At 47.5% G+C, this 16,458-nt stretch overlaps 1 protein-coding gene across 3 annotated transcripts in view; it reads left to right on the top strand.

The window, feature by feature from the left end:
* The window catches only part of LOC147663817 (transcription initiation factor TFIID subunit 1-like), a 382,030-nt gene that overhangs the window by 231,640 nt on the left and 133,932 nt on the right, over positions 1-16,458 (top strand). For all 3 annotated transcript variants that reach the window (XM_086950182.1, XM_086950180.1, XM_086950181.1), the window contains exons 34-35: positions 1,439-1,506; positions 4,881-4,997. In XM_086950182.1, the coding sequence (XP_086806308.1) occupies positions 1,439-1,506; positions 4,881-4,997 (185 nt within the window). The remainder of the gene's footprint in view (positions 1-1,438; positions 1,507-4,880; positions 4,998-16,458) is intronic.

The following is a 16,458-nucleotide window of genomic DNA, read 5'->3' as shown; positions in this document are numbered from 1 at the left end:
CACGGTTTTAAAGCACCGCTCTGTTTAAAACACGTACTCCTACCTAAATCACAATGTAGCACAACCTCTGGTCCCTGCTATGCTATTTGCAATTCAGATCAACTCTAAGAATTTCTAGCCTAAGTGCATGCGCTTTAAGCAGTGGACAGTCTAAACAATGGGCGAAATAGTTGGAAAACGTAGCACTGTTTGCAAAATCTTTTTAAATTACCACACACTCAAAAGTATGTACTCTGGGTTTATGTAGCAGGAGGGGGCTTGGGATAAGAATGCAAAACACTGGGCAATTGAGGTGTGACAATAAATTACAAACAAGCAGGCACTTAACCCCCTGGACTAAAGTTAGAAGAAATACGTGCAAGCATTGGCCGCGCGGCAAAGCGAAATTGATCGCAGGGATGCGCTCTGTGGTTGGGGAGGGGCAGAGGGAATGAATGTACAAGGGCACTAGGAAGACGTGGTGATGCACTGAAAAACACAACTCACCCATGCAGCACGTCAAGCCTCCTGCCCACTGGACCCACTCTGTGCTCATGGTAGTGTAGTGCAAGGAAGTCGATAGAAGCGATGAGGGAGGAGGCTCAGTTGTGACTTGAGGGTGAACATGGAACAAACAGAGATTGTCGGAGCCAGCGAGAAGGGCGGGGGGAGAAAGGAGGGGGTAGTGAGGGGATAGTGCAAGCAGAGGCGATGAGAAGGGAGGGGGTAGTGCAAGCAAAGAAGCCTGAATAAAGCTGACGAGGAGGGGGGGGGAGAAGGGAGGGGGGAGTGCGAGCAGAGGAGCCATTAGAACAAGGTTAAATGAGATAAGAAAGGCAGATGGCGGCTGCGCACGTCCACGCGCACATGCACTCAAGCTTTAAGCCAGGAAAAGCTTGTGGGTAGCACTTTGAAAAGCCCCTTACTAAAAGTCGAGCAAGCAGCGCATGCGCTGCTCTAGGCTCGACCTAATGACAATGAATCCTGTAAAGGTGCGGTAACTACTCCGCTCATCCAGATTCAGAATTTATCATTTTTAAGTAGAATTGTGAGAACAAAATGCAGACTTTCCAGAAAAATGCAAGTTCAGGCCAGTTTCATCAGGTCAAAGTATCAGTACGACCAGGACGGAAACTAGTAGTCAGACTGGTGCGTTATAAGGAGTACCACCTATAGGATTTAATCCATTTAAATAGTCAAAGCTATCTTTCAGGGCAGAGAAGAAATTGCAGTTCGGAACTTTCTTGGAAATGTATTTTTTGCATATATTATTGTGTACCAGTTATCCATCTGAGACGTAGCCCATGAACGAATTCCAGGGTTATGATGCATTGTCCTGTACGTGTGAGTGATATTAACCAGAGTGACATGTGGACTCTCGCTCGGTCATGTCCTCATACTACTCTTTCTCTGTCACTCTTCTTTCTCCCAGTCTAAAACTCTGTCTCTTTCTCCCTAGGCTCCCACAGTCCATACACGAAGACAGCCCAAGAGATTGTCAACATTTGCCAGCAGACTCTGGCAGAGGTAAGTTCACTCTCTTTATATCAGTGATATAGTAAAGCCCTCATTCTATTCCCTTTCTAGTTATTATTTGATCAGCCTTTTGATCACTTCACGCCACATTTTCATCTCTAGTGTTTCATCAATATGTCAAGTTGTTGCAAACTAAATCTGGATCTTGCTACAGCCTCATAACATTAAATCAGTCTGTCCTCTTTAACATAGGCAGTCATAACTGAAACCATGTCCCCACCATCAAGACAATTAAACACCTTCAGTTCTTTGAGGAGCAAAATCTTTTCTGGCCCATTTGTTTTCGCTTAATTTCAAATGTAGTTCAGGAGTTTCAGAAAACCTCCTGTAAGGACATTATTCTACCTGTTCAACCTGCAGTCTGCCCACACCCATTTAACAGAGAAACCATTTCATTTAGTTATCGAGCCTGCCTTGAGTCCTTGCGCTTGTCCATGGTGTGCAGGACTTCCTTTCTTGAAATCATCATTCGCCTTTGGTTAGTATCTTCTGAAGTACGTCTGATTCCCAAACTGCGGGTCATGACCCACTGGTGGGCCACCCGATAATTTCTGGTGGGTCAAGAAAGAGCAATAAATAAAGATGTCTTCACCTTTTGCATTTATCTTGTCACATTTGCTGTGCATCAAAGACAGAGGTCAATTGTCAGGCTATGTCTTCTGACAAAGTGCTGCTTATTTTAACATGGGGATTGGTGTTTACTTTTCTTTCTCTGACTGCCAAGCAAGAGGAGTTTGTAGTATTGAAGACCACACACGGTTGTTGATGTTAAGTGGTTTATTAGCAGATAAGTAGATAAGATGATATAGCCCAACCAGGAGCATCCAGCATGATGCTCAGCGCAATGCCAACTGACAAACTCATCCCGCAGAATCTCAACATTCTCTAGAGCGTCATAGCTGCAACATTCTACAAGCTGGACTGGTAGTGGAGAAAGCATGTATAAGATATAAACAAGATGCAAGAATACTACATTATCCCCTCTCTTCCACAATGAAAACAAAAAGGAAGGAACACTGGTCAGAAAGAACCAAAGAAATGAAAAACATACAGAAGAACATACCCAACCTCCTTAACCAAAGAAACGAAAAACATACAGAAGAACATACCCATCCTCTTTTCCATAAATAACAAAAGAAAGACAAGAACCAAACAAAAAGAAACAAGAAAGAGGAAAACTAAACTTGAAAAACCAATGACTAACCGACAGACACACCTACTGGCCAGACAGGCATGCAAGAAGGAAAGACATGGTACAAGAACCAATATACGAAATAGTCCAACTCTCAAAGATATAATATACCACAAACACGAGAGTGTGAACAATTTAAAAAAGACATGAGAATATGGATAAAATTACAACAACAAAAGATGTCAACATCACCGGAAAGATAATAATAACAATATAAATAGAAACATTTCCATGTAAAACAACAAGGATAATGGGACTAAAACCCAAATCATACCTCAAAAACGAGGGACTCTAATCCAAATACTGACACTAAAAACAAAAGACGTAGAAAGTGAAACTGAGGATAATGGGACTATAACCCAAAACCTAAAAACAAGAATATTGGGACTCTAACCCAAATCCTGACACTAAAAACAAAAGACGTCGAAAGTGAAACTGAGGATAATGGGACTATAACCCAAAACCCAAAACCTAAAAATGTAAAGTACATTAAAACAACAGCTATAAGGTGCCATTTTTTGTAACACACAACACATTTAAATACCTGTAAATGAGCTGTGCACATATTTCATAGTGTCTCAGCAGTTAACAAAGCAAAAATAAAGTACATTTTTTTCTTCTGATTCTGACCTGTGATGGAAGCAAAGATTTTAATAGGATTTAAACAAATCATAACACTTACATGGCGATGCACTAATGATAAACAATGGCTGCCGTTAGTACGCATGGATGGCACCTATAAAATTCTCCACTATCACTTCTGGAGCCGAACAGAATCACTGTACAGCAGCATGGCGCTGGCTTGCAGGAGTGCACACTTTGAAAGCTTTCTGGATCCAGTCTGACGCCTGGGGATATTTTAAAGGTGAGAAATCTGTGAATAGAGTATCCAAGAGCAAGAATGTAACCAAAGGCAAGTAACTTCTTCTTGTGAGGGACCAAGGGAAGGAGAGCGCTCCAATGAGAAACTCGGCTGTAATTTGAAAAACTTAAAAAAGTTAAAAGTTTGGAAACACTGTTTGGGCTCACTCCTCCTACTTTATGGCACTCTCAGAGACAACACAAAAGTAGTGGACAGAAAAACGACTGCCAAATCGTCTTAATAAGTGAGAATTTCACTAGGAACCATTCCATATTTTTATATTGTCTGCCTTTACTGAAGTTGAACCACGAAGCTTTTACCAAGCATACCATGGCACTAAAGCCTCATTCCTCTGTCATTATCCGATCATATATCATAATAGCGATATTCAGCCAGTTATGTCTGGTTTAAATCTAATCCGATGACTTTCCATGTTTTTTAAAACTTTTGTTGGACCTTGTTCTCCAAAGATGGAGGGCGCTCTCCATGATTTCAAGGTCGTCTTTGCTCTTGGCCTTTACATTTACTCATCAAAGATTTCTGCCCAGTTCCTCGGCTTCCTGTGACTAATACATTATTGGTTCTGCCACAAAAATAGATTGTTAGCTCAAACTGATGAGCCAGCCCTTAATTAACAGACACAAGTTCTGAAAATGATTGTATTAATATCACTTTTTGACGAGAGCTTTCTGTGAGTTTGATGTTTTTCATTTTAAACTGGGTTTCCACGTGACCACCACCTGTCGAGTCTGCGAGCTCCAGGTACCTCATCCTCAGAGTTGGACAGATGTAAATGGGCTAGATTATAACTAGAAACTTCTGTAAGAATTGTAATAATTAGCTGTCTCTATCCCAACTGGGCTCCCCTGCTTGTCTTCAGTAACTGCCAAGAATCACGGGGTCTGGTTTCTCTTCGTTACTGATGGACCCACCTTCCCAGGCTGAGCACAGCCACTTCTGGTCATCTGTACATGTTGGAGGTCAGATATTGCTGCGCGTGGGATCAGGCCAGAGAGTCTTGGACTCAGAGTACTCTGGGTTATGTATCTGCCCATCTTGGAAGGTCAGCTTATGCTCTAGTGCCTGGTTGATTGTGTTGCTCAAGACACAACAATGTGTGAGTTGTTACCCAGTCCATGGCCATCCTACCTGTGGATGTCGGGCTCCTTTAGACAGGAAGTTATTTGTCGGTCAAAGCCTGTGAGGGGATTGTGATGATCCCATTATTGTAGGTAAGCGCCTCTTCCTGTTTTCTGTGTTTTACACGCTTCACCATCTGCCTCAATTCCCATTTCCTTGCTCATCCTCTAGTACGACGAACACTTGACACAGCTAGAGAAGGACATCTCCACGGCCAAAGAAGCGATTCTGGATGAAGCGGACCTGGAGAGCTTTGAGCCGATGACGCCCGGACCTTATACGCCGCAGGTCAGTGTTGCGCAACCATCTTTCACTTTCAGTGTATCTCCTCTCAGGTTAATGTACTCGAGTGCACCTTGGTGGACACTGGCATGTCTGTATGTCAAAGTCTGGATTTCACTTTCTATGTGAACAAAACCTGATCTCTTCCCTCTCCGCTCCTACCATGTACATTCACGTACCTTTAGTCTTTCTCCTGGCTGTACTTCCATCAATTCTTACGGAAATACAGGACATCTTGCGAAAAACTTAATTTATTAAAGGGCAGAGCTATCGCTTATCAGTTACCCTCATCACTCCCCTCGCAGACACGATTGTCTCCTTGTGGATATACTGATCATTTTATCTCTGATAAGCTCACACTCTTTAGGGATGTTTATTAATTGATGTATTTATCCGATCAGTAAAGCTTGCTCCCGAGATCATTTAGCACAGCACAGACACAGCACAGACTCATGATTAATACTTCCCCCAACTTGAATCTTGAAAACTCTAATTCATTAAGGAGGTATTAGTTCCGTACACTTATCCCTCAGTTGCCAACGTAACTTTTACTTTAGTCACTTTCAAGGTAGAGAAACCACCTTGCAGTGTTACTGTTTCATGGAGCAGCACAAGTAAGAAATTGTGATGTGGCCTTTTACATTTGTCTAAAGCTATCGCCTTGAATTACTCCCAACATCCCAGAAATGGAGCCAGCAAAAATAGTCTGAACAATGAAAGAAACACATTACCACATCAACATTTTTAGGGGTCCAAAGTTTAGAAAGATAAGAATCAGCCCCCAAGCTTGGAAAAGTAAACAAAGATCCAATATGCAAGCTGAAAAGGACAGAGTCAGAGAAGTTATTTTTTCAAACACAGTCATCCCATTTCTAAAGCACTTGCAGCTGGATTATACTCATCTGCACCACCACAGTGTGAACGTCCTGCCAGCCTGCAGCCCAGTTCTTTATACAAGTGGATGTCTGGGCACATGCCCATGTTAAATAGTCGTCATAGAGAGCTACGGTCAAGTTGTATTTAAAGTGGAGGTTTATAAGCTGCGGGTACTTAGTTGCAGAACTTCCCCGAAGTTTTGTAATCATACTTTCACATAGTTCAATAATGCAGGGGTAACAGATGTGCTATAGAGCTGCCCCTTCCTGGGACTGGTACCCCTTCTGCTGTGGTCTTATAGTGATTATCTGGGGTTGGGTCACTCATGGCGCAAACACCCCCCTTCTCCATCCCCCCCCTCCTCCACCCACCCTCTCCATCATTGCTCTACTGTCATTGGACACCACGTGAAGAGCAGACTGGGTGAGTTCTAAATGGGACTGAGTTACGCTTCTGATGTATGGTACATAGGACAATTGTAATGCATGCTTAGCTAATACTGTCTATAACATCTGGACGATTGCTGATAGATATGGAACAACTGATCTACCTGCTTGTTGTATTTAAATCATTTACTGGAGATTGTTGGAAGAGAGCGCAATGTAGAAACAACCTGTACTGTTTACTCTTCCAATACTTATATACAGACAATGTAATGTATGTTACTTATCCTAAAAACAATAAAAAATAAATGTTTAAAAAAAAGAATGCAGGGGTAACCAACTTAGCGATCTTTTAACTTAAAGTGATTGTAATTGTGCCTTTAAAGTTGTACACCATTCTGCTCATCTCAGCAGTGTGTGTAGAGTGTTTTACCAAACTGTGCACTGTTATCCATAGAGCCTAGCTGAAGGTGTCTTATCAGTGGCTAATGCATTATTGTCCGCCTCGTGGCTCAAAATTGTGGGTTGTGTGAGGTGTTTGAGAGGCAACCTCATTAAGGTACAAAGAGAACGATCACTTGCATGGAGGGTGTTGAAGGTTTAAAGAAGGGGTGACTCCATTTTACTCTATAGAGGTATTTTGTTTGCTTGGTGGGTGAATACCAGTGAAAAGGGGGTGATATCTGTGAGAAGGTGGCCTGATATGCAGTGCTCACTATTCTAGTGATCACTATGTATCAGTCCAGCAACCCTTATTGATGATTGGTTGTAAGTCAACCTTATAGACCAGCTATCCTAGTAGCGTGGATACGAGCAGTCTAAGGCTAAAGACTCGAGAGGGCGTGTTAAGCCAGCTGTTATACCACCCATATACCCCTTGAACACCAAGTGAAAGGACACCACACAAGTGTTATGAAAATAAACAAGATATTTATTAAGAATCACAACAGCCCTGTACTCTTTATGAGGACAGGGTACTAAGCACAAAACAAAACCTTTACGAAAATACTTAAGTTAGCACAGTATATACAAATGCCCGAGGGGCACGGAAAACCATATACTCTGAAAGTGGAATGCGAAATTACTAGCAGGTAAGTACAGTACTAATAGGCTTTGGAATCGCTAGATCTTGACTATAGAATCTTCAGGTTACTTCTAGGAGACCCAGGGGACTCGGGTGCAGAGTGTGCACTCTCACGCGTGATGCGGGACAAAGTCTATGGTAGCTAGGAATTGAATAGTTAGTGTTCTCGGGCGAACCCGACCTGGTAGGAGGAAAACGAAAGTGGATTCTGACCCTTGGATAGTGAGGCTATGCTGGGGCACCGAAATGCCGAAGTTACCTAGCCCAGGGGCTGCAGCTGCATAGGTCTCAAAAGACGTCGGGAATCCTCGTAGACGGACCAGGAGCCTGGAAGAAAGAAGTTGCTGGCAGGCGACCAGTGAAGAAAGTTCGATGGATCCAAGCCTGGATCGAAGGAAGATGACACCTGAAAGCAGAGGGGACCAAGTTCGTGACTACTAGCCAGTAGTCAGGTGGCACCAGGAGGGCACCGGATGGTAGTCACCTCGACTAGGTGAGTGGGTGACGCTGTACTCGCAGATCTCACGGACCAGGAGGCGTTGTCGGCGACCAGGATGGAGGAGCGAGCTGTCCCACGAAGATTGAAGCTGTCGGCGTCTCTGGACCCAGGATTGGGCAACAAAGCCTTGGCAAATTCAAGCCCACGCGGTGGACTCAAAATGGCGTCTGGAGTGGACCAGGAGGGTCCGGGGTGCTTCTCTGTTGCAAGGAAGCAAGGGCCAGTCTGGAGCAACCAGACCAGCAGCAGTGATGTCGTCGGGCGTCGTGAAGAAGGCCACAAGCCAGCCGGCTAGTAGCCACACAGCGGGGTGAGCACGCAAAAGCAGAAGGGCCCCACGCAGATCGTGGAGATGCTGGAGGGCTGATCTTCGGTGCTGGAGCTGCTCAGGGTTGGGGCTTCTCGGACCCCAAAGCACTCACCAGTGGAGCACACGGTGGGCTTGTTGCAAAGAAGTCGTGCAGTCTTGGCGATCGTCGGTCCCTCGAGGTCTCGTCGCACTCACAGTTCTCAGCTTTGCTGTAGAGGTGAGTAGAGGTCAGAGGTGCCAGGGAAGCCGGGTCTCGTCGAGCTGGGTCGTCGGATTCCGGAGGAAGGACTTGCAGCAGACCGCAGTGTTCTTAGGATGGTGCCCGCTTGATGCAGGGTGACTATTCCTTAGCCACAAGGGAGAATCTTGAAGAAGAAATCTTGATGTCCTTTCGCAGAAAGTCGTGTCTTGATTCCAAAGATGATCTAATTTGAACAGGGGGCCCGCTTCCATCTTTATACTAAAAAAATTGGGCTGACCCGGTGACTAGGTCCTGCCTATGGGTGGGACTAGGAGGGGGGTGGTTACACCCCTCTGCCATGCCGGACTTTCCCCAGGCCAGGGGCTGGTGTGCCCCTGGAACTGGTTCTGACCGGCCTATGCGTAGTGAGCACTGGGGGGTCACCTTCCTGAAAAGCCCTGCCTACCCAGGATACACAAAACCATGTCTGGGACGGTGCTAGCACCGCCCCTGACAGGAAACCCTTTGTCCAGGCTCCCCTCGCTGGAAGGACTCCCAGCTGCAGGGGGTCAGACTCGTGTCTGTGGTGGCAGCATCCATTTTGTGGAGCTGAGGCTTCAGTTAACTTTAACCGGGGTTCACAGTTACATACATGTCGTGTCCCTCTAGAAGGGTGGAATGCTAACCCCGTCGCCAGAATGGGCGAGGGGTTAGTATTCCAATTCGTATGACACCTTACTCGACATGTTTTGATAAAGCAATACCAAAGATAGCATTTAACCGCGAGGATTATAATGCACTTAAGAGTATATGGTATGCGATATCATGGAACAGCTATTAGGACTTGGTTCCGCAAGCTGCAGACAGGCTCAGCTCATGCCAGAGCACCATCTCACACGAATCCAAGCACTCTGCCTTCAGGATTGTTCAGGCCTGCCATAGGAGTGACTGATAGGAATCTGTGTGTCCATTTTAGGGTTAGGTATAGGTATACTACACCTACAGCAAAGGGTGATTACACGACTTTGCCCCAGCTGTCATGCAGCCAGTTGTGTCAAATTTAGGAGGCCAGCCAGGGGTGGCATAATACATGCTGCAGCCCCTGGCAGCCCTGGGTACACCTATGCCCTGAGTTACAGGGTCTGATAGGGTGGCCCAGTACCAATTGGAAATGTACCTAGGGTACATGGAATCCATTTTAAAGAGAGAGCAGTAGGCCTGGGGTCCTGATTGGCAGGATCCCAGGTCGACTATGTCAAAAACCAGCTAAAACACAGGGCAAAAAGTTGGGGGCAACCATAGTCAGGAGGTACCTTCCTACAATATCCACCAAATGTGGGGTAGGTCATAGATATGAAATGTGCCCGCCATGTTGCCAAAGATAGTTTTTTTCATTATCAGTTGATTACTTATAGAATATTGGTCCCAGGTGTAGCTAGTTGAATTACTCCCAGCCGAGTCCAGAAACCTCCCCTTCTGTTTTTTGATTTTCGGACCCAGGTGCAAGACTCCCTACCATGGTGCCACAGTGCTGTCAAGGTTCCTTGGCTGGATGTACCATGGATCCAGAACCAGGATGCAGAAGCTTGCATGGGATCGCAGCCCCATGGCAGGACAAATAGCTCTGGGGGGGCCTTTGTAGTTCTGCGGAGCCATACGGTGGGCGTGGCTCACTAGGTTCTGCTGTAATACCCGTTATGGGCCCTTTCTCAACTTTTTTCAGCACTTGCAGACCGTGTCCCAGAGTCCTGTAATAGCAGCTGCAACCTTTTCTCCCAATGCGGTAGCCAACCAATCGGATTGTTCCAGTACTGCAGATCCATTCCCGGATCCACACTACCAAAATTGCAGACTGGAGAAAACAATTTCACAGCCATCCGATTTTAATTTTTATCAGTTTTGGCATCGGGGAGGATCGGCTGTAGCAGGCCCACAGATTCTCCACAAATTACTGGTCCTGATATCTCTAAGACCCTGAGCTCCTCTCAGACTACTGAGAGGATTTACACAAAAGAAAACACTCTTGATGAGTAAAGCTCTAACTTTGTACCATATTTGGTTTAATTCCATTTAGCAGTTTTCACTGCCTTAGTGAGCAACTTTTCTTAAAATAGGAAGTCACACATTAGGAACCTGAACTTTTTCTTGCTCACACCTGATGGATCTGTGCGCAAATTATGAAGGGCCCAAACTAGATGACCCCATTTTAGGTCTTGGCCTGCGAAAGACTGCGCATATGCGCAATCGAGCTGGCGAGATTTAATGATGTAGAGTGAGTTTCACTAGCGAGGTTAAGCCCGCCCCTCTTTTCTATTGACTGGCGTCACCGTTTATGCTAAACGGTGGCCAGCCATTGGAGAAGAGGTCCTAGTGGCGTTCTTCTTTCTCTTTAAGCCTCGTCCTTTTCAGACTGGCTTACTTGACCAGATGGCCCCATAAAGAAGATAAGGAACCTTTTACATCAGCAGGAAGTCAGTCTGAAAGGGACGGGGCTGTGTCATGGCGAGCGCTTGTTTAATTCTCTGTCACTTGTCTCCATTTTATCCGCTTAGCTGTTCTTAACTACATCCACCCTCCTCAGCGCACTATCTTCGCCGATTTGTAACATTTCTTTTACAACCCCTTGTGTTTTATTGGCTGTATTTCTTCAGTATCACCCGCTTCGTCGCTGCCGACTGCCGCAGCAAGAAACGGGAGCTCTGGCCGCCGTGATTGGCTTCCGCCTGCCTTGGCCCCCTCCCTCACCGCTGTATTTACACCCTCGCTCGGCTGCGGCCGCGGCCTTCTCTCGGTGAGCTCTAGCGTTATTTTTGGATTGCGGCGTCTCTCACAATCAATGCCGCACAAGTAGCGCCAGAAGCGGGAGGCCGTGGGCCTGTGAGCCGCACACGCCGGCGACAAGCACTTGAAGGCCTGTCTCGCAAAACTCCTGCTGCGACGCAAGCACGGCTCGGGTAGCGTATTCTGGAGGACGGGTTCTCATGCGCTGTGGGCCCCACTGAGAGGAATAGCAGTGGGCTGCTGTGATCTATGAACAAGTACTCACGTACGTGTCTCGCGCACTGGCCCATCAGCTGTGTAATGTTAGGGGGTGCGACTAGAGCTGTGAGGCTATAGCAGCAGTGTGCCGTTCGTGTGCACTGAAACAGGTGCGCACAACTACCTCCCTTCGCCTCCGGGCCTAACAAAAGTGCCTTATAAACGAGTAATGCAGCCCTTCATCAATACACCTTTTAATATGCGCTGCTGCCATGTTTCAAAGTTCAATGCGTGGTGACGTGCTGCTTCAGGATTTTAAAGTTCCAGAACAACGAAAGTCTGGACTGGTTTGGAGGCATGTCACGAGCAGTGTTTCCCAGGCTTGTTTAATAACATGTATCCTTGAGGTAAACAAACTCAAAGGACAGGTGTAGGCAGAAATTGTTTTTCCTTCAGCTTATTTTTGTCAAATGACTTCCCATTGAAAAGATGAGAAAATGTGTCTTGTACTTTTAGTGAGCTATTAGTAAACATGTGGTTAATTTTCTGTGGTGCTAGGAATTTTTAGGATCTAGGAATTTTTGAGGTCAAGTAACATTTGCTTCATGTGCGAGTCTTTCTGAGACCCAAGTAATAGCAATACTAACGTTTTCGGTTCCACAGCATCCCAAAATAAAATACACTGCGATTGCTTAAATAAAAACACCCCTGCCGTTGATGGTGGTTGACAAATTAATTCAATTGCACCAACATTTTTTTATAATTACATGTTGCCTAAGTAGAGACATTGAAGGAGCACACACTACATTACCCGTTCAGCTGGAGGCAGGATATTTTCCTTCCTGAAACCTTTTTTGGATTATAAGGCAAGTACCTGGCATCTACCTCCACCAATTGTTAGGAGTGACCATAGACGGCACGCATGCACAGTCCATTCTTGTTTGTAAAAGGTTTTGTGCAGGTTAATCAATGGCTCCAAATTTAAGAAATTTTTTTTCCTGTGGGAACCCAGACAGAACTGTAACTTCACTGGCGCTATAGCTACCTTTTTTTGGTATAAAATAATAGGAAAAAAGTGATCCGCCAAAAAGTGTCTGTATTTTCCCATAAATATTGCATCAAGAAAAGGTTTAATATGTTAAAGTCACCATCTTCCCAGCTTTCAGGAACATGCAGAGCTGAATCAAAAAACATTTTTTACCACTATTTGCCACATATTTTTCCTAAATGTTGTGCTTCCAGTTTGTGGTGGAAACAGGTGTGAAACCAACGGGTGATTGATCCCAGGAAGCTATAGTTTTCTGAAAAATAGACACAATTCAGAATTCAACACGGTGTCATCTGTAGATCTGTCAAGGTTTTTCCAAAGAAACTAACTGTTAAATTATATGGAAAAGAGCTGTTTGTGACTGTTTTAATCTTTAACTTATCACGATGGGCAATCTAAACACTAGATGTATGGGCATTTGAACAGAGTGACAGGTAGGACCAATGGGCACCTGACCTGGGGTGACTACACCCTCAGTTCTGCCATCCTCTTGTGGGAGGGGACATAGTCCTAGGCCTGATTAGAGGAGTACCCCCATCTTCAGGGTGTACTTCACTTTGACTCCTTCACCTTAGGGGTGGAGTTGGCAGAGGTAGGCACACTCCTATTCTTCCTAGTTTTTCATGCCCAAAGTGGGGGTCTAAACCGGGAGCTGCCATCTGCTGCTAGAAGCAGTGGTTGGGGGGGGGGATGCATAACAAAAGCGGCTGGCCTTTGAAGGTTCCCTCTCATGCACTGTGCCCATTCAGGGGGGAGGTGACACGCCCCAGCTCAGGATGTGCTTTGTCTCCTGTCCCAGAGAGTGGGGGCTTTCGACGTAGGGGTCCAGAAACATGTCTGGTGGTGGCAGGTTGCCTAAAGCCAGTCAGAGATCACACCAGGATTGGTAGGATTTCAGGGGGCACCTCTTATGTGCCCTCTGGGTACATGGTACAATAAATCCCACACTTGCATGAGTGTGGGCTTATTGAGAGGAGTAGTTTGGTACCAAACACTCCTGTGTTCAGAGAAGCCATCACAATGCTGTGGAACTCACGGTGTCGAATGTCTAGCCAATGTACTCTCTGTGGTTTCCCTGGCACTTGCAATACCTAAGAATAGAACCTGTAACAGACACGTTAGTGATAGATTCCTTACCTTAGAAATATCCCCAGGCGTCAGACTGGATCCGGAAAGCTTTCGTCAGCTGTACCCCTGCGCGTCGATAGGCATCGCCGTACGGCTCACAGGAGCTACTTAGACGCGCCCACGCGCGCTGACGTCAGTTCTTTATTTTGCCTCGCCAGCAATCGCGGATCCGGAGAGAGCGGTACCCCGTCAACTTGTTGACTAAAGTGTTGTTTGATAAAATTGTAAGTAAAACTTACTCCTGGGGCATAGGGATGCCCGGTTTCAAGCTTTGCGAGGTCTGTCCGCACTCGATGTCGCAGACGGACCTGCACCGTGAGTGTCTCTTCTGCCTGGGGCATGACCACGACACTGAGTCGTGTTCCCACTGCCGAGCCATGGCCCCAAAAACTTTGCGGGAGCGGTCCCGAAAGTGGCTGGAGGCCCGGGAGTCGGCCCCATGTCGATCCAGGTCCCGGTCTTGTGGGAGGTCGAGGCCCAGTCGCGGAGCAAGCACCATCATTCGAAGTCTTCGCATTCGAAGTCAGGTAAGGCGAAGCACAAAAAGTTGAAGAAGCGTCATCGCGGGACGCGGCTGAGGAGGCAGGTGGCACTGCCCCTGCGGCTCCTACAGAACCTGAGCAGTTACCATTGGCATACCCACCTTTGCCAGGTACATCGGCGACTCCAGCCGAACTGCAAGAGTTTGTGTCTGCAATGGCACGTATTTTGGTCCATGCGGCCCCGTCTGATCACCTTTGGGCCCTGCAGGCCCTACTGTTACGCGTTCCTCGACGTCGCCGGCCCCGACGTCGTCGACGCCCAGAGGCCTCCATGGCTCTGCCTGGGGGTCCCTGCTCTTGCCGGTGGACCTCGTACGGCCCCCACTGACATCAACGTCGCCGCGTTGCCGGCGCCCGACACCGGCGTCTACTTCTTTTCTGACGTCGGCACGGTGCCAGGGAGATATCTTCCGGCACCGATCCAACGCCAATGGGGAACTTTAATACTTTTATTCACCCATGTCCTCGTCCCCTCGTGCAGGAAAGGGAGGATTGGGAAGGGTTTGAAGACCCTTTAGCAGCATAGAGTGAGTCCGTCCCCGACTGGGAGGAGGAGGCGGAGGCCGGTGGCCCGGATTACACTCCGGTGCCTAGTTCACCATCCCCTTCAGTTACTATGGAGGAGAGTGGTTCTTGTTCCACGGTGCTTTGTAGGACGGACGAGGCTCTTGACCTCGAGCTTCCAACAGTGGCTGTCAAGACCAACCTACTGACTGAAGTCCTTCGGCCAGCTTCTTCTTCTATAGAACCGCTGTTGCCGTTCAATAAGGCACTTTCTGATGTGCTTTTGGGCACTTGGTCCCAGCCCAACGCAGGGTCTCCTGTGTAAAAGGGTGTGAGTCAGCGTCATCGCCCGGCTCCAGGCGACCCTGCCTTCCTCACCCAGCACCCCACGCCTGAAAGTTTGGTGGTTCGGGTCTCCACGTCCCCGAGTGCGTTTCCTTGTGCTCCACGAGACAAGGAATCCAAGAAATTGCAGGTACTACCTCAGTGTCCAGAGCAGGCTTGGACAGTTCTCTCCTGAGCTCTTATTGAGGGGAGAGATGCGGCCAAGTTTACTATACGTTGTGGTCTTGATACAGCTGATTTGCTGGGTAGGGCGATTTCCAAAACAGTGGCGTTAAGTCGTCCTGCATGGTTAAGGACGACTGGCTTTTCTGCAGATGTCCAGAATACTTTGATGGACATGCTCTTCGATGGCACCCGCCTCTTTGGTGATAAGGCGGATTCCATTGGAGCGTTTTAAGGACTCTCTGGCCACGGCCAAGTCCTTAGGCCTTTCTGACGCACGTACTCCTTCCACTTCCAACTTTCGTTCCTTTCGAAGATCCGGAAGAGTCGTGCAAACACGTTCCTTTCAGAACAAGCCTGCGCAGCAACAGTCCCAGCGCAGCCGGGGACGTGGGGCTCGCAGAGGTGGATCACGGGGCCAGCGTGCGTGTCAGTCCACCAACACCCCTGCGGCCAGTGCCTCCACACCTTCCTAGTCCGGTGTTGCAGGGCCACCAGACGCCAGTGAGGGGCAGGATTCATCATCACTCCCCTACTGGCACACCATTACATCCGACAGGTGGGTTTTGGAGATTGTTCAAAGGGGCTACCCCCTCCCCTTCGAGTCTACCCTCCCAGCAATGCCACCGCAGTTCCACTGCATGTCGCGGAATCATTTGGCACTTCTCCAGCAGGAAGTTGCGGCCCTCTTGGCCAAGGGGGCCATCGAGCACGTTCCGACGCCAGAAGTAGGTCGTGGTTGTTACTCCCACTACTTCTTGGTTCCAAAGACAGACAAGGGTATACGTCCCATGTTAAACCTTCTGAACGTCAATCGCTTTCTCCAGAAGAAGAAGTTCAAGATGCTCACTCTGGCTCAGGTGTTGTCTGCTCTCGACCCACAAGACTGGATGGTGGCAGTGAACCTGCAGGATGCTTATTTTCATATTCCTGTCCTGCCGGCCCATCGGCGTTACCTACGATTCACGGTGGACCAGGGACATTTTCAGTTCAGCGTGTTCCTTTTTGGCCTTACCAGTGCCCCTCGGGTGTTCACGAAAGTGATGGCGGTGGTCGCAGCTCATCTGCGCAGATCAGGGGTTTCGGTCTTCCCCTATCTCAATGACTGATTGTTCAAAGCGGGCTCGCCTCAAACAGTTGTCTCCCACCTCCAGACTACGGCCAACCTCCTGCATTTGCTGGGGTTTTCCATCAATGTGCCGAAGTCGCACCTGATTCCCTCCCAGAAGCTCCTCTTCATCGGAGCGGTTCTGGACACGGAGCAGTTTTGGGTTTATCCTCCCAAACAGTGAGGCCAGGACATTCGGGCTTCCGATCTTTCAGCCCTTGTCCTGGGTTTCGGTCAGGAAGACCTTGAGGCTGCTGAGACTCATGGCCTCCTGCATCTGGCTGACCACCCATGCCAGGTGGCAGATGCACGCTCTGC

Source organism: Lissotriton vulgaris, unplaced genomic scaffold (genome assembly GCF_964263255.1).
Source record: "Lissotriton vulgaris unplaced genomic scaffold, aLisVul1.2 SCAFFOLD_220, whole genome shotgun sequence".
In the NCBI taxonomy this organism is placed as follows: Eukaryota; Metazoa; Chordata; class Amphibia; order Caudata; family Salamandridae; genus Lissotriton; species Lissotriton vulgaris.
The sequence above is the reverse complement of the archived record's forward strand: the minus strand, read 5'-3'. Positions and strand labels throughout refer to the sequence as shown.